We start from the raw sequence: 18,776 nt of genomic DNA, 5'->3' as shown, positions 1-18,776 counted from the left end.
ATCGTTCATTCAAGTTGTGAAGCATCATCCATCTTACAAATTTTCTTCTCCCCTGTTTGCGTCACTTATTAGTGTAAGTGAGAATTTCTTTCTTCCTTTGTTATGTTTTGGTGGTGAGTGTTGCCATGCTGTGTCATGAAGTTATGAATTAATTATCATTTCCATTTTTCTTGTCATGTCTAAGGAGTATGAGAAGTTGAGATCCAAACATACAAGTTTAAGATAGGGCACAGGGGCAAAAATATCCATGAAGTTGTTGGCTAAGGGCACCTAATAGCATAAAGCAAGAAAAAAAGGTAAAAAATGCCTATAATATTACCTAAGTTGATGCAAGAGTGACCAATCCATTAAATCTCTCAAATGTTGACCATTTAACTGACACCTCACCAGACGTTAACCTTTTTTTTCACTAACATGGACTAAAAAAAGAACAAAAATATTTATGAAATTGTTGGCCAAGAGTATCCAGTCTTGAAGTGAGAAAAGTGCAAGAATATCTATAATGTTACTTTAGTAGGCACAACAGTGATCAATCTATCAAAATTCATGCCATGTGGTTCTTTTTATCTGGCAATACCCTTAACAAATATTTCACACTTTTCTCAGGCAAAGGTTTTTTTAGAGAAATTTCTAATGATTAAGCACAATTTTTTAAAACCCTCTCAACTAGGTATTGAACTTGAGTTGTCGAGCTGGCCGAAAAGAGATGTGATTTTGCAAATGAAGTTGGAAAGGAAATTAAGTGGCAGGGAACTTCCTTTATTGATTTGGATCATCAAGAAGATGCTTCAATGGTACAAGAATTTTAAAGAAACAAATGATTTAACTTGATGTTCAGTCAAAATGACATTTTCCTACCGTTAAAACTAGAGCCTCACATGGAGACTCATCATCATATGATGACCAATCAGCGTCCATAAAATTCTGTTGGGAATATTTTTTAGTCCACACTAGCAAAAAATGGTCAACTTTTACTTAGATATTAGCTAAATGGTCAACATTTAAGAGATTTAATAGATTAGTCATTGTTACACCTACTAAAGTAATATTATGGGTATTCATTCTCATTTTCTCACTTTGGGCTGTTGGATGCCCCTGGTCAATGGTTTTGTGGAACTTTTTGCCCATTTTTTAGTCCATGCTAGCAAAAAAAAATGGTCAACATTTGTTTAGGTGTAAGTTAAACGGTCAACTTCAATGCATTAGTCACTCTTGCACCAATTTAGATGATGTTATGAGTATTTTTATCATTTTCTTTCACTTTGGGCCATTAGATGCGAAAAATTGATGACTTTATGGATATTTTTGCCCTTTTGCCCTTTAAGATTTAAGTTTAAAGAGCATGATTTTGATGTGTAATTTCATTGTAATTGTTTGGTTCATACTTGAAGAAAATGGAAGTGGATTTGAATTTTCTTTAGGCTAAAATCAATTCTTGATAGGAAACTTGATTAGAAAAGCATGATGAAGTTGATTAGATGTTTGGAAATTGTTGGATAAGAGATTGACACTTAAGCTATAACGCATGATTTGGAAATTATGCACACTAGGTGATTGATAAAAGGTCAAAGAGGAAATCATAGCCCAATGGAATAGTTAGCTATGGTTAAAGTATTATGGAAAACGTTTGTAATGTAAATGATGATGTTTGGGCAATTTTGAATTATTAAAGTTGACTGTGGTTGCATTCATGTTGGAAGGAAGTTATGGAACTTCTAGAAGCTTATTAAAATCCTATTATATTTCATAGGGTGTTTGGAGGAAGAAAAACTTGATTGAGTTTGTAAGAAGCACATTTTGAACCTTGGATACATTACAGGTAAGTGGATAACATCTCAATTAATTTATAATTTAATTCTATTTTCTCAAATATTGTTGAAGCATTTTCACATGCATATTCATATAACTTCAAACAATTTGTACTAACTATTATGAAAGTAATTACTTTCATTTTATTAAGCTTTAAAGGGAAGGATGAAACGGTTTTATGATTGGATATTTTTAATTATTTAACAAAATTGATAGTGTTTGATTTATGGGTTGAGAAATGACTTATTTTAATGATTCATGCATGGGACATTATAGATGAAATTGTTTTATGTTGATTATGACGTGAAGAGACAAAAATATTGATTTTTTTACCCATGCATGCTTGTTTTAAATTGAGGGACTAACTTTAGAATGCTGGTTGTTAACAATAGTTCTATTAACCCTTAGGGCATTATGATTAAATCCTAGCTAGGTTGGTATTTGTGAGCATCATATTCATGCTTATTATTCGTGAGCTTAATATTCATGCTTGTTATTTGTGAGTTTTGTACTTGCACTTATTTTGTGGCTTCTAGCCATGCTTTATTCTTTTGAGGTTTTAAGCCACGCTCATTAGTTACTTACACTCATGGATTATGTATCTATATTTGTTAGTTACTTACTATCATAGAATGTATATCCGTGCTTGTTGGTTACTTGCCTTCATGGATTGTGTGTCCATACATGCTTGTTAATTGTCCTAAATTCTAATTAAATCTCACTAAAAAATTGAGTTTTAAAACTTCCTATTTATTCTAGATGATATTTGTTGAATGAGTTATACTACTTTACAAAAGGATTTTGAAATGAGTTATATATTTCTTAATTGTTTAAAGCAGATATTGTAGTTTGAAAGTGAAACTCAAATGCTACGGTATCATTATCTGGATTCATACATATATGATTTATACATTTGCATAGAATCATGTGTGGCCTATAAGGTATGGGTTTATATTTTGTTTTCACATGGATGTTTCGTTAAATCCTTGACTATGTCATCAGGACACATATCCTTTATTTTTTTATCTCAGATATATTAGCTAACGTTGCACCTTTTGCTAACCATTGAGGGACTTTATTGTTGAGTTGAAGTGAAGAACTGTTGATCAAGCTCCTTCTAATGTAAATTTAAATCCATGTATTATGCTTTGTAAATCTTATGTTAGGTGTTTCACATAAGCTATAATTAGAGTCATCATTTTTATTATTTATATTTTTGCCTGCCTACTAATAGGAGCAAAGCTCCATGCTGCTATTGTTATTTTGTGAAACTCAGTTGTAGTAGGGTTTTCATGAGGTCTTTTTTACAAGGGAGGTATGCCAAAAAATAATAAAAAAAATAAATAAAAAGGCTTTTTGTTGTAGGGAAAGCATTGAAGAGTAGTCATGATTTTACTGCAAATATATTCATGATTTAAAAGAATTGGAAATTTCTTGAGTTAAAGCTTAAAGAATGTGAGTTTTGGTGCATATCTCATACCGGTCACTTCTATATTTTGGTGTTACAAAAACCCTCAAGTGTATGGCAAAGATTTTATATTCCCTAACAAGCCGTACTGTTTGATGACTCGCTAGCAACGTGACATTATTTATTAGATAAATAATTCATTTTTTAATACCAGTGCATAGCTAGGGGAAGATTTAGTTAACATTAGAGCAAATAATTCTTCTGCTCCCTATCAATGGTTTGACAAAAATTATAGTGTCTAAATTGTCATTTGACGCATGGCAAGCAATTCAATTCACACATCTATTTGCTTCTTGAAAACATGATCAAAGCTAATAATTTAGTCTCTCATAACTAGGTCTTTGATCTTATTAATAGTATTTTTGAGAGGGTGGTTTTGAGAGAAGTCTTGTTGAGTAAGTTTGAGGGCTTTAGTTGAATTGGAGTATACATGGACCTTGGTGAAATTGCTATTCCAACAAAGGTTAAGCCTCCTAAAATACCCATAAGTTCTACTGTAGTACTAGGATAATAATCAAGATATCTAGAAAAATTTTTAATCCAATTTTCTTGATCGTCTCAAGTGATACATCCATGGGTGACAGAGCCATTGCTGCCAATAGAGCCGTCAATGCCAATCTCATCTAGTGAGATTTTGGAGGACACCATTTTGCATGAGCTTGATCATATCTCAAAGAATTGCCGTTGATTTTCAATTGCAGATTAAGGTCATTGATAATGTCTTGAGTACATGTGAAGGTGGTGTCTTTGACAGGATAGTCTTCTTCAAAATAGATGAATTTGCATCTCTAGCTCCTTCCAGATATTCTAGCAAACATGAGCAATAAATAATATGGTGGGAAGGGGAGATCAGTTTCAGCAATAAATAATTTATTCTGTGTGTGTTTATAAGATGAAAACTTTCTTAAGAAGCCTTTTTGCGCAACATTTTATATTGCAACAAGCGGAGAAGAGAGTGTTTCAGCAAACTCACAGACGAAACGAGTGTGTGTGTTGCGGGTTAATTATCTTCTCTTTCTTATTCAGAAATAAAATAATATGGTAGTTAGGGGAGGCACTTCTAGTTCTATTGGATGGAGGGCCACTGATGACGTCTTGAGGGTGTTGGAAGAGTCCACAAGTAATTAATTCTTATTGACGTATATGAAATGAAATTTCGTTTCATATCTTTGAACATTCAAATAAAATCGGCCATGATATCTTAGAAAATAAAAGGCTAAGGTACATTTTTATTTATTTTTATTAAGCAGCGATGGGTATCCTATGTTAATAAGTGAGGCAATTTTTTTAAACTATTTTTTCAAAAAGTAAAAAACCCTTTCTACTAGTCAGCTATTAATTTTGTCATTTTTAATTGATGTAGCATATGTGAGGGGTGCACGCATCATGACAAGGAGTATTTTGACCATGTTCTTTGATATTAATTTATTCTTAAACTCTTTTCTTAAAAGTGCAGAGCACTTTAAAATCTTTTCCTAAAAATGTTAGACAGCTTGAATTCTTGTAAAATAAAATTTAATAAATATTATTAAGATAGTAAATATTTTAATATTTAATAATTTAATATTATTTAATAATATTATTCAAATTTATAAATTATTTTTTGAATATTAACTTTTCAACCTAGTTTTTCAAAAAAATTTAATATTAATTAAGTTTTTTCAATTTTTTAGGTCCTTCTCTACAATTTTTTTTATTAACTAATGATCTTCCTCCAAAATATTGTACTATCCAATTTTATATTTTAATATTTTGTAATTTTGTAATTTTACATTAAAAACAAAGGGAATGAACCCCAAATTGATAGAGGCATGAACCTCCAAATTTAATATATTCAGGGACAGAGTGAGGAACTTTTATTAAAAAGGGGCCAAGATGACAAAATATATATAATAATTAAAAGAAAGTTATATGTATATATATCACTGACATAATATAAATATTTCAACATATATATATATATATATGTATTCAATTTTGCACATATATAACAATCTATATATATATATATATATATATATATATCTATATTAAGTTTTGCTCATCAATTTTTCATGAAATTAAAATTATTAGTTATTATGTCTATGATAAATGCTTTGGCAATTTCTTTCTCAATATAAATTATTATTAAATTGGTAAAAATTTTATCATCCTTGAGAGTATTAAATGATTTAAATACATTATTAAAATTTAAATTTATGTTCAATGTAATAAACTCTATTACTTACTTATTAAATTTACTATTTAATTTTTTTTTCAATTGATAATCATGGTAAATAAATATATTAACACATTAATAATGCTCAATTGTCATAAAATCTTTATGTCAATAAAATTGAATTATATCATAGTAAAAACTATTTATATCATAAATTTCAATAATTTGATTATAAACAAAAAAAAAGAATGACATCTTTATCAAACTTCTTAATTTTGGATAAGTGATTTTATGATAAATATCAACCACATAGAATTTAATATATCTTGAAATTTTTGTTGCAATACTTAACAAAGAATTCTCATATTTTCTTTCATTAAATATAAAATGAAAACAAAATGACACCAATACTTTAAAAGCATGTATAACATTATCTTGTTGAAAATAAGTAGATCTCATAACAACCATATCTTCAAGCTATTAAAATAATTGTTTTATATATAAGTAAAAAAACTACATATAAAATTGAAATAAGAATTCTATTTAATGTTTCATAACTTCTATAATGTGTTAACTTATAAAAGCTGAAAATATATAACTCTTAAGTTTTACTAAAAAAAAAATTAAAAGTTAAGGGAGCAGTGGCCCCTAGTGGTCCCCCCCCCCCAATCCATCCCTTATATATTGTTTCAAGCTAAATACGTTATCAATGACATCCTACAAATAGAAATTTTTGAGTAAGAAATGATAACTTATAAATTAAACAAAGATAAATTATAAAGAGTCTAAGGTCCAATTATCACAGGCTAATTCACCATCTAACAAATTTAAAATCCCGCACCTAGGGTTTCTTGGGGAAAAAAAATCAAAGGGATCACAACCACACCTCATAAAACCCATAGCCACTAATTGCTTCTTTTATAAGCAAAATAATCAGTCAAAACTTCAGATACAGTACAATTATTACGTTCTTCCAACACAGCCTTGAAGCAAGTAGAGATCATGTGAATTATATTGAAGGAAGAAGATGTACTAGTTTCACTTAACGAAGATTTCTTGAGTCTAAAATGATTATTCTCCATTTCAGTCACATCTCTGGCTTATTTAAAAACTATATTCCAAACATATCGCCACGGCTAACACCAAAATTGGATGCGATGAACCTTCAAATTTCTGCAAAATTTTAGTTTTGTCCTTACTTCATTCCTCCATAAATTTCAAAATACCCACATTTTAGTCCTCACATGGTATTTAGGAGAATTAATTACTCTTTAATGACTTCCCATGTTACACGATCTTGTAGATTTTACACAATAAGAAATTCTTACATAGACTAAGTGCACCATATCATTTGTGGTTTGCCTAATAAAACAGAAAATTCAGGGAGCATTAAATATAAATAGATTCTATTATAATAATAAAATCAATTAAAATAATGTCATATAAAATTTTATTTAGATGTCTTGAAACATTCTAATTGGATAGACCACAACAAACCTCAAGCCATTCACTCATGGTGTACTTGGATTAATGAGGATTTGAATCAAATCTCTCATTTAGATAGAAAACAATTTATGAATTTGGATTTGGTTCAAATCCAAATTCATTTTAAAATAAATTATTTTTTTTAATTTCAAATTCTTTCTACACTATATTGCTTTGAAATTTTCTCTCTATAATTCTTGTATCTTTTTATCTCTTATTAATCAAAAAATAAAAAAAACTCATCATTTTTAATTTTTCATTTGAAAAATTTTTAAACTACCTATGAGTTTTAAATGTGAGATTTGAAATGCAAGATTTTAAATCTAAAATTCAAATTCATCAATTCAAACACTACCCTCAAGGTTTTATATGAGTAACCTAAAATTAATTAACACACATAGGGTTCTTATAGAACCAACCCAACCTAAGTACACAGGCAAATTGTATAGAAAGAGAGTAATTCTAATATCGCTATAGATGCCTCTTAGCAGAATAGTTAGGTAGCTTGAACTTCTTTACAAATGTCAACATATTTTCTTATATGTATCTGTGTGTATATTGAATGCTTGAACTTCATGATCTTTTTATTTAAAGTTCCATCTTTTAATCATGGCAAAAGAATCTTCTTGATTACATCAATAAGCTTCAACGTCCTTTTTTGTTCTTTGCTCAGCTTCAAGTAGTAATCGAATTTCCTACTTGAGATGACAACGCCTAATTTTTTTTTTCAACCATTAATTAATTAATTAATGATTATCCATTAATCCATAATTTGATTGATCATTGTGCAGATCTACGCTAACACAATAACACCAAGTAAACTTGATGCTTGTTTTCATGAACTCTTTATCATTTAATAAATTACCGAATAAAATATTATTTGAAATGATTTTCTTAATATTTTATCATCCTCACATCAATAACAAGTTATCTAAGAGTTCCATCTAACAACAATAATATAATTTTGTATTATGCATTGATATAGTTTTGATACGCATGTTAACTTAGTGACGCGATCCAGCTCATTTGTGTCGCCGGCAACTTCATGAAAGGCGCGTGTGTAATCCATGTTCATTTCACACTTTTTTTAAAACTATATTTTAGAATTTAAATTATACTTAAATTTACAACATTATCTTTCTTTTCAAAATTAAAATTATAATGATATTTTAAAAATATTCTTAAATTTAAAATTTAAAATTTTCATTTAAATAAAAAATAAAACAAAATTTAGAATTAGATGTTCCAGATTAATTTATATAAACCACTTAAATATCCTAGCTGACAACGAACGGAATATAAAATGTTAATTACTTATTTGTATATATAATACTTGGACCTTGTCATTAAATATGAAAACATACTCTGTATTATTTAGTACAAATAATTAAATTTAAATACCTAATTTAATATCTCTAGTTTTCTTTTTTTCTTTTTTTTGTATTAAATTCTACCCAGCTTTTGAAAGTCATATTAAACCCCGACTAATTTGAGCCAAGCTAAACTAGCAAGGATAATAAGGGTCACAAAACTCTTTCACCAATTATTTAATACATCTTATTTTGATGGACTAATTAGTTCTTGACATGAATCTAATTTTGGTAGAAAGTATATCTGCATAGGGTTAATTTAAGAAATGTGATATGGAGAATACCAATGAAGGACTTCTAAAAAAATTTAATATATGATAAGGACATGAAAGGATTGGATATTTGTTAAAATAATAACTTTACTTGTTAATTATTAATGTTTACTTGTTAGCAATCCTTTTATAAAATTCAACTGCTTCGGAGGTCCTTTATTGATATTCTCCCTTACCCTATTTTAATTATGAAAATAACTTCATAACATAAGGGGAAAAAAAATCAAAATCCTCTTCTGTCCATTCAAAATCATCAAGAGATCGAAATATATACATGAGATAAAAAATTGAAATAAATTAAATCACACTGTTTATAAACAAAATAGGTTTTTTAAAAGATCTCTTACATATTTATAATGAATGACATCCTTTATAAGTTAAAAATAGTATCATATGTTGTTTTATGGAGCCAAAATCTAGCTAATAAAATAAAAATATAACAAATATTAGCCACTTTTTAGTTTTATTAAGAAAAGAAATTGCACAGTTTACCAAGTGAATGCGGCATAGATGGCAGTAGTCTAGGCTCCTTAAACATTATTTCAAGGTTCGATTAGAGGTGTGTATGAAAAAATTACTTGAAAGAGAATAACCCTTTAAATAGCGTTCAGATTTTTTGAGGAATTACTCTCATAATTGCCAGTTATAGGGATACCTTAGGCAACTATAAAAAAAAACAAAAGAAAAGAAATTGGTTTTCTATCATGAATACCATATTTGCGTAAATTACTTCGTGATTTCTTTTTCTTTCTCTGCCAAATTTTCTTAATAAAATTACATTTTCAAACGTGTCAATGTCAAAGACAATGTCAAAGACAGCTAGGCCAAGCCACAACAAAACCTAATAAATTGGAAAATATATAACATAAAATCGTCAAATTTTCAAAGATATATGATGTCGCTGCTTGGAAGACTAAAAAGTGTTCGAGTATATCACGTTTCTTTACCACTTTTTGGTTTCCCTAAATATCTAATATAGTATAGCCCTCGTCAATTTGCCTCCTACATTAAACGACACTTTGATTGCGATATTATTTGCATTTATCGTAGCCGTCCAATGAATCTCCTCCAAAGTCCAAAACTCTATAAATACACAAACTCTACTCTCCAACATTCACTATAATTAAGACTTGTAGCTTCTTCCACCAAATATTTTGTGATTTTCTATTCAGAAATATTTTGTTTCTGATCACTATCTCGATCATCATCACTATCATGGGCTGTTTGTATTTATGCAAACAGGTTAGTTCTTAATCCTAGATATTTTATTTCTATATCATTTTTCATTGCATGCTGTTTTTCTTAATTAAGCTCCACTCATTACATTCACACAAATATGGGTATATATGGAATATATAATTTGGCAGACTGAATCTAAGTTGCCATATATATATATATATATATCCTTAGCTTTTGATGCTCACCTTGAAGTTTGTATAGAAGGTATTGTTTATTAGATTATTTCATAAAATCTCTAATTAATTGTTAGGTATGTTTCTACTCAATAAATCTCAGCTTTTCCACCACTTTCTATGAATTAGTCATACTTAAAATCAGTTAGAAAGTATTATAAAAAAAAAATCAGTTAGAAAGTTGAGGAAACGAAGGTGTGATTTAAAAAAACACGAAATCAAAGCATAATGTTCTTGCTTTTTGTTGATATGATGATTATTAATGACTCCAACTTTGTTAAAATTATTAAAAGCGTTGTAATAATTCCTATCAAGACATAATTATGTCATGTTTATTTTAGCCAAACCTACACTTTTGGTTTTCTAATTTTATATAATGTTTTCATTTGATCACTTAACTTTATAAAATATCTTTTCATCATCTAACTTCAACACCGTTAATTTCATCTTGTAGGTTCCATTTAAAATATATATATATATATATATATATTTACTCCCCTACAGGAGCGTTTTGGGCCTGAAAAGCTCTTGTTGATAAGACCTACTAGAGCATCGTTTACAAGAAACGCTTTCGTAGGTTGTGCCTTCTGCTTTTAGAGTGTTTCTAAGTGAAAACACTTCAATAGGGGCGCTCTGATAGCATTTTTCTGTAGTGGTGAAAAAATGACAACGCTGCAATTTTAAATACTTTCAAATGATGATCTTCCAAAACAATCATTTCTATTTTTTTTAAAAGTAAACTTAATGTGTTCGTATTTGAAAATGTTTTGTCAGCAATTAAATTACAAAGTCAGCATTTTTTATCAATGAGATTAACAGTGTTAGGATTAGAAAATTGAAAAGACACTTTATAAAATAATTAAAATTAGAACGTTGAAAGATTCACTTTTACCTTTATTTTAAACTAAAAGACTGCAAAATAAATATTTTCCAAAGCAAGAAGCAAACAAACCCCTCATCGAATATTGACGTTGCTATAAATAGTAATATACTAATAGTGCAAAAAATATAAAAGGGATTGAATATTTTAGAGTTATACAAGTCAGTGGAGATATTCCATGCATCTTTCAAAGTTCATCACCATGTGATAATATTCTGAGATTCACAGAAATCACAGTAGACACGTCTACTCACCGTCACGAATTGTTCTTATTACACGTACACCAGACAGTACTCTCGGAGCCTATGTATGAACAGAATGTTATATTAAGTCTATGCAAAGTATCTAAATCTAAAATATTGTATTTATTTATTTAGGGCATTGCAACTGTTATTGAGGAAAGGACCAAGGAGGTTGAGGAATGTACCATTGATGGATCAACTGATTGGCGTGGGCATCCTGCAGCCCGAGCAAGAACTGGAACTTGGGTATCGGGATATTTAATCCTAGGTAAAATTGTGTGTGTTACTTCCAGTGAATCGTGAGCGCATATATATTTGTGTGTGTGTGTGTGTGTGTGTGTACTTCTAATGAATGTATAATCAGGCGGTTTTGGTGTTGGTTTTATATTGTTCATTTTTGAGTCGTTGTCATGATTTTATAATCACAGCATCATTAGTGTATTGAGAGCCGTAAACGATGCAGAACAGAGACAAATGGCGACCCAAAACAAATTGGACTGAAAACTGAGTGCAACATTAGCTCTTTAAATTAATAAGTTGTGTATATAAATAGATATGTATATATATTGATTTATAATTTTTTTTTGACACAGAACAACAGGAAAACTACACATCATTTGCACGAGATCGAGCCAAAACTTCCCCTCAATCGGGAAGATGTTGATTATTGATTTATTAATACGTATGGAATTAATAAATTTAATCAACACCTACTAAACTATAAGAGTATTCAGAAGAAATTATTAAATAACAATTCTTTTACTAAACTATACACCAGATTATCCTTTTATTTCCTATAATTTCACTTAATTTTAAATTTGATTCTACAATTTAACATTTTGTATTTTTTGTTACCTATAGTTCAAATGATTTTCAAATTAACTAGTGATTGTCATTGTGTGTGTGTGTGTGTGTGTGAGAGAGAGAGAGAGAGAGAGATCTTTATATTCCTTTTGTATTACGCAAGGGCTGATGTTTTTGTCTGCTCATTATTTGAACAAATGGAATCAGTATCAAATCACGGTATACACAAAATTGATATTCCCATAAAGCATACAAACGACTAATTAAGTATTACACGATGCAGTGAATCAAGGGCTGGCAACTTTGGCATTTTTTGGAGTGGCAGTGAATTTAGTGTTGTTTCTGACGAGGGTTATGGGACAAGACAACGCAGACGCAGCCAACAACGTAAGCAAGTGGACTGGAACTGTCTATATGTGTTCCCTTATTGGAGCCTTCCTTAGTGACTCATACTGGGGAAGGTATAGGGCTTGTGCTGTCTTCCAGGTCATCCTTGTTCTCGTAAGTTCTCTTCATATATTTTTTGTATTTTACACGTGCACTTTCACATGCATGTGAGAAATGCAGTTGCCACAACATGGGGAAAAAAATAGTACTACTACCTCGGTCTCGGTTTAAAAGAGACTTTTATATGTTATTCAGTTTTCAAAATAAAGACATTTTGACAATATAAGAAGGTTTCATTTATTACACTTGCTCCAATATTATTATTCCCTTCTTATTATATTTCTCCCTTTATTTAATATTTTATGAATAATGTTATATTAAATGGAGGGTATTTTTAGAAATCTATAGTTGTTAAAAATATTATGTGGTTTAAAAAAAAATATAGTATTGCAAAACGTATTTAACAAACTTTATTGGTATATATAATTTTGACAAAAGTGTTTATAAACTGGATGAAGGGAGGATTATTCAAATCATGCCTAAATGCCTAAATATTTTCAGTTGTTCAATGAAAAAAAATAGAGAAAGTATTATCATATGACATTTCTTATAATTCGAATATTTTAGGATCGATAAAGTTACGTTCTTCCGTGCACACCGTCTTTGATCTTGTGAGTTTCAAAGCATATGCTCCAGTGAATTTCATATGTTATTATATTATCACGTTACATTCCTTAATTAATTCGAATGTTTTTGTATTGATGTCGTGTTATACGTGATAGGGTCTTGGCCTGTTATCTCTCACATCCTACAAGTTTTTACTAAACCCTAATGGTTGTGGAGATGAACAACTCAGTTGTGGATCCCATTCGGCCTTCCAAGAAGCTTTGTTCTACCTCTCAATATACCTAGTAGCCCTAGGATATGGAGGATACCAACCCAACATTGCGACGTTTGGTGCCGATCAGTTTGATGAAGGAGACCAAAAAGAAGGACACTCAAAGATAGCGTTCTTCAGCTACTTCTATTTGGCTCTCAACCTTGGATCTCTCTTTTCCAACACAATTTGTGTTATTTTGAGAACGAGGCTTTGTGGACTCTAGGGTTTTGGGCTTCAGCAGGATCTGCTAGTCTTGGCTTGATCTTGTTCCTCTGTGGCACTACAAGGTATAGGTACTTTAAGCCAGGAGGGAATCCTCTTCCTAGATTTTGCCAAGTTTTTGTAGCTGCAATCAGAAAATGGAAGGTTAACGTGGGGTCTGGTGATGACAAGCTTTTTAAGGTTGAAGAATATTCTAATGGAGGGAGAAAGACACTACACACTGAAGGATTTAGGTATTCTAATGATCTCATCAACTTATTAATTATTCTTCCTCATCAGTTACATTTATGAGAACGATAAAGTTATATTTATTTATGCATAGATATGCATATTTGTGCAAGATATCATATAGGCATCTTCGATATATATTGGCCCACGCGCTTTCTGGCTATTGTTTTTGTTCATTGTCATACGTTTTGTCTTGTTTTCATCAAACAAGTTGGATTATTGGCCAAAAAAGAAATAAGATAATTTGAAATTACCAAAGTTTTTAAATCTGTATCAGATGTATTTTAACCACTTTGTTATTTATATTTACTTAATGTCCATTTTTTGTTATCTTTGCTATTTCTTTTATTGCTTAGCCCATTTGAAACTTCGAACTTCTTATTTTACATATATACACAAGGTTTTTCAATTAATTATATGTGCATATTGTTCTTGATAGTATCTAATAAAGACGGAATATAATTTCATTCAAGGCAAATCATTGAGTTACTGATGATATATCTGCATCTATGTCATCAGATTCTTGGATAAAGCAGCATTTAAAGCACCAGAAGAGCTGAGCAAGGTGGAAGAAAATAACGTCAATCCTTGGCATCTTTGCACAGTGACTCAAGTAGAGGAAGTGAAATGCATACTAAGACTACTCCCAATCTGGCTATGCACTATAATCTACTCTGTTGTTTTCACTCAAATGGCATCAATATTTGTAGAACAAGGTGCAGCAATGGACACTAGAATTTCTTCATCTTTCAAAATACCTCCAGCAAGCATGTCATGCTTTGACATTCTCAGTGTTGCCGCCTTCATCTTCATTTACCAGCGAGTTCTTAACCCTTGGGTCAACCGGAAGAACAACAACAAAGGGCTCACTGAGTTGCAAAGGATGGGAATCGGACTCATCATAGCAATGATGGCCATGGTTTCAGCAGCAGTGGTAGAGCATTTTAGGTTAAAGAATGCTAAAAATGAAGTGTCAAGTTCATTAAGCATCTTCTGGCAGATACCACAATATGTGCTTATTGGAGCTTCGGAGGTATTCATGTATGTTGGTCAATTAGAGTTCTTCAATGGACAAGCACCTGATGGATTGAAGAGCTTTGGAAGCGCGCTTTGCATGACTTCAATGTCACTAGGAAACTATGTCAGTATTTTGATTGTTGCCATTGTCATGGAGATTTCTGAGAGAGATGAGAGCCCAGGATGGATCCCAGGAAATCTTAACGAGGGACACTTGGACAGATTTTATTACCTTGTAGCAGCATTGACGGCAATAGATTTTGCAGTTTACGTTGCTTGTGCTAAATGGTATACGCCTGTCAGATTTGAAGAGAGGAATGAAGAAGAAGACAATAGCAAGAAGATCGGCCCAGAGCGCAGCGTTTAGGATTTTTGGATCTCATAAGACCACTAGCTATATATTGAGATTTGGATCCTTCAAAGTTAACAAATGATCAAGTGCTAGAAAGAGATATATAAATAAAACAGAAGAAATATGTGAAAAAGAAAGAAGTGTGCCGTGAATGCAATCTCATCACTAGTTCGCTTATTATGTGATTCACTTCTTACTTAAGCTAAGATCGATGTGTGCTTTAACTTTAAAGGATCTAAATTTATTTATATATATTGTGCCTATTTTTTGTTGATTATATGTTTATTATATATGCATGTACAAATGTATAATCACTGTGAAATAAGAGAACTGTTTTTTCGTCTCTCTATGTGGAGCAAATAATGTATAAATCTTCATATTTTTATTGAAATTATGTATTTCAAAGACTGGAGCCTTGTTATATAGGTAGCTTCCATTCAATTTCCCTGAATTTAGAACAAGATATTGAATTTAGATTCCTTTTCTCATAAAGTCCATTATCACGTGTTTGCAAAGAGAAGTGAGAAAAGTAATTGCATTAACTTGCTCTGAAAGTACACTGTACATTGGTTTATATACACAATTTTCCTCAAACTAATTACTGTTATTTACTTAACAATAAATAAAATAGATTAACTGAACTAAATTCTGAAGCAAACTGTTACTTCCCCCGTTACCCCCCCCCCCCAAAAAAAAACAAGCTAGTGCATGAATATCACAGAGACCCAGCTTGAGCAAGAAAGAAGAAAAGGGAGTAGGAGCAAGAGATTTAGTGTAGATATCCGCAAGCTGGTCTTAAGAGCGAACAGGCAAGAGATGGATGACACCACCTTGAACTTTGTCATGAACAAGATGGCACTCAATTTCAATGTGCTTAGTTCTTTCATGGAAAGTGGGATTGAATGCAATCTGAGTGTGATAACCCATAATTCTTAAGAAAAATTTAAAAGAAGTAATGATATATTTTAAGAGTATTTTTGTTAGTTTTGAGAGCAAATTTAGCAAGAAGAAGAGCTGTTTCAGTGGAAATTATGCAATCAATTATTTAATTGGTCCACAGTTCGAACCTTCCAGGGCCAACAGTGAGAAATTTTATCCTTTTGCCAAATTATCATTTTGCCCCTATTAAAAAAATAAATAAATAAAAGAAGGCAGACACGCAGGGGCATTATTCATTTTCATCCTCTGCTTCCTCATTCTCTCGATCATTCCAGTGAGGTGAGAGTGTCGGCCCTTCTCTTGAGATCTCCTCGCCCTCTTCCTGTTTTCGATCAGCTCGCCGGCATGCTTAAGAGTGTTCGCTGTGGTTCCTCGTTTCTTTCTTTTCTAGCCACTGTAACAGATCGAAGCTTCCTTCCTCCTGTCATCGCCGGCGTCATTTGTGAGAAGAGGAGGTCGCTGGAGAGGAGGTGCATGGACGAGCATCTTGTAGCTGCTGTCGGAGGTTGCTATCAGTCTCCTCTTTTCCCTTCCTCCATCATAACTATATCTAGGAAACAGAATTTTTCCCTCCCCTGTTCTTCACTGTGTTCTTCTCCTTCCTCTTTTGTGCTGTTGGTGGTTTATGGGGGTAAGAAGCTTTGATCTCTCATTTCTTTGTTGCTGCGTGATATGTTTATGGGTTGAGATTGTGAGTTTTTCCTCCATTTTCCGCAGAACCGTGAGTAGTGCAAAGTGGAAATTTGATTTCTCTTGAGTATTAAAAAAAAATGTTTGATACAAAGTTTAAGAGAAGTAAATAAGTTGGTATGGCTAAAGTATTATGGAGGAAATTAGTGACATGAATGATAATATTTGGACATTGTTATTTGTAAATCTAGATTGTTTCTTTTCCTTTTTGCAAAGGATTTTATTTAAAAAGTTATTGAGATCTTATCTGAACTCTAGATTATTGGGAATTGCAAAGTTGAAACTTTGTAAAGTATATTATTGTTTTAGAAGTCATACTTGGATGATTGAAAATGGTTGGGCAAGAGAATTAAAGGTTATATGTTTTATTGAATTGGATTGGAATGTTGCACATTATATGTTTGGTAAATATATATATATATATATATATGTTGCTAAAACTTCAAAGTTTTTATTATTAATTTTTATTGAGTGGATTCTCTTCAAAAGAGGGACTAGTTGGTTCAAAAGTAAAGGCCATAAAGATCTTAGTATATTTTATAGGGTGATTATAAGAAGGGTAACTCGATTGGAGTTGTAAGAAGTGAATTTCAAACATTGAAAGCACTACAGGTAAGTAGATAGCGTCCCAACTGATGTTGCATTAAAATCTCCTTTATTCAAATATTATATTTTTATACAAATCCTTTTTATAGCAACAATGTGATTATTGGATATTTTGTTGATTAAAGTATTTTATTTTTGTGAAGTTATCTTTACTAGATTTGATAATTTTATTTTATCAAATATTGGATTGATACAGAGAATGATTCTTGCGAGTTCAACTTTGAAATTTTTTGATTATTTGATAAAGGCAAGCATGAGCGTTGGATATGAAATTTTATTCTGGAAAGTTTCAATGCTTAAAAGTATTCATGCGAGTTTGATTTTGAGAATGAGAACTGTATCTTGAAAGTGATGATTTTCTCGCATGTTTGAAATGATTTTAAAAAGGAACTTTATATAGAACACTGGTTGCTAACGGCAGGTCCGTTAGCCCTTGGTGCGCTATGGTACACCTAGCTAGCAGGGTGTTTATAGGAGGTGCTAGCCCCGTGCGATGGCCAACGCACGTGGAATGGAGGGATGGTTATTCGTGAGCATCGTACTCACGTTTGATTTCGTGGCTTTGAGCCGCGTTTGGTTATCATTACCCTCGTGGATTGTGCGTCCACGTTTGTTTCGTAGCTTCGGCTGCGTTTGGTTACTTATCCTCGTAGACTGTGTCTCCACGTTTGTCTTCGTGGCACAAGCCGCATTTGGATTATTTACCCTCGTGGACTATGTGTCCACGTTTGTTAATTGTTCTGATAAGTCCCTATAATTATGAATTTGATCATTTGGTGATTTTATATTCCGTTGATTTTTATTTACTAATTTATTTACAAATATTTATTTCATTTATGTGACTTCTTAAAAATCAAGTGCTATGATAGTTCAATGGTTCAAGATTTTATTCAAAATTTTATAGAATCATTTTATTTTAAAGTTTATACATTTTTTAATGGAAATTGTTGTCCCTTTAATTTACATGATTATTTCAAACTTTTCTTTTTACTCATGTTAAATTATTTATTGTTGGGACGTTATTCACTGGAGAATTATTTTTGGTCTCAGATACCTTAGTTGACGTTGATCCTCATGCTGATCTTGAGAGCTGTTACACATGCTGAGTGGAGAGTTCATGAAAGTCCCTCCTTTTGCTGTAATGTCAATTTATGTATGTTTCACTTCAAAAAAAAATATAACTAGATGCTCGACATAGACTATAGCTAGAGTTTTTATTTAATATATATATATATATATGCTGATTGCTAGTTGGGAGGAGTTGAGCTCCCAATTGATATAAGATTTTTATGGAAACTTTTGTATTGTAGAATCTTCGAAAGATCCTATTTACAGGTGAGGTTTTGCCAAAATTTCTACCAAACGTCGAATGCTATGTTATAATGATTAATATTAAAATAGATCCGATTATTTTAGAAATGGAATTAACTTATGAATTGAGGCTTACGGGAACGTGTGACATGGTTCACACCTCGTGCCGGTCACTCTCTATTTTTGGGACGTGACAGATTGGTATCAGAGCTTAGGTTTTTCATATAGCTATATGGAGCAAAGA

General features: G+C 31.2%; 2 protein-coding genes across 2 annotated transcripts; both read left to right on the top strand.

Annotated features, from left to right (window-relative positions):
- The first annotated feature begins 9,777 nt into the window (after positions 1 to 9,777).
- On the top strand, positions 9,778 to 15,209 carry LOC129287839 (protein NRT1/ PTR FAMILY 7.3-like). The gene is given in 6 exon segments (XM_054924088.1): positions 9,778 to 9,804; positions 11,253 to 11,364; positions 12,184 to 12,401; positions 13,070 to 13,355; positions 13,358 to 13,622; positions 14,137 to 15,209. Coding segments are annotated over 6 exon segments (1,773 nt in total). The 3' UTR covers positions 15,002 to 15,209.
- Positions 15,210 to 16,062: 853 nt separating this feature from the next.
- LOC129287841 (uncharacterized) lies at positions 16,063 to 18,563 on the top strand. Its single transcript, XM_054924090.1, has 2 exons — positions 16,063 to 16,556; positions 18,272 to 18,563. Exons 1-2 carry the CDS (start codon positions 16,271 to 16,273, stop codon positions 18,325 to 18,327), a joined length of 342 nt encoding a protein of 113 aa, XP_054780065.1. The 5' UTR covers positions 16,063 to 16,270; the 3' UTR covers positions 18,328 to 18,563.
- The last annotated feature ends 213 nt before the right edge of the window (positions 18,564 to 18,776 follow it).

The sequence above is a fragment of the Prosopis cineraria genome, unplaced genomic scaffold (assembly GCF_029017545.1).
Source record: "Prosopis cineraria cultivar Desert tree isolate PC_DT_omini unplaced genomic scaffold, ASM2901754v1 PC12, whole genome shotgun sequence".
Taxonomy (NCBI): Eukaryota; Viridiplantae; Streptophyta; class Magnoliopsida; order Fabales; family Fabaceae; genus Prosopis; species Prosopis cineraria.
Note: the sequence above shows the minus strand (reverse complement) of the source record. Positions and strands in the feature narration are given on the sequence as shown.

What these genes read in the sequence shown, in the direction of transcription:
- LOC129287841 (XM_054924090.1), top strand. Translation starts at nt 16,271, where the DNA reads ATGCTTAAGAGTGTTCGCTGTGGTTCCTCGTTTCTTTCTTTTCTAGCC. An exon ending in GCTGTTGGTGGTTTATGGGG is followed by an intron (nt 16,557 to 18,271) that starts GTAAGAAGCTTT and finishes TTTTGGTCTCAG; the next exon opens with ATACCTTAGTTGACGTTGAT.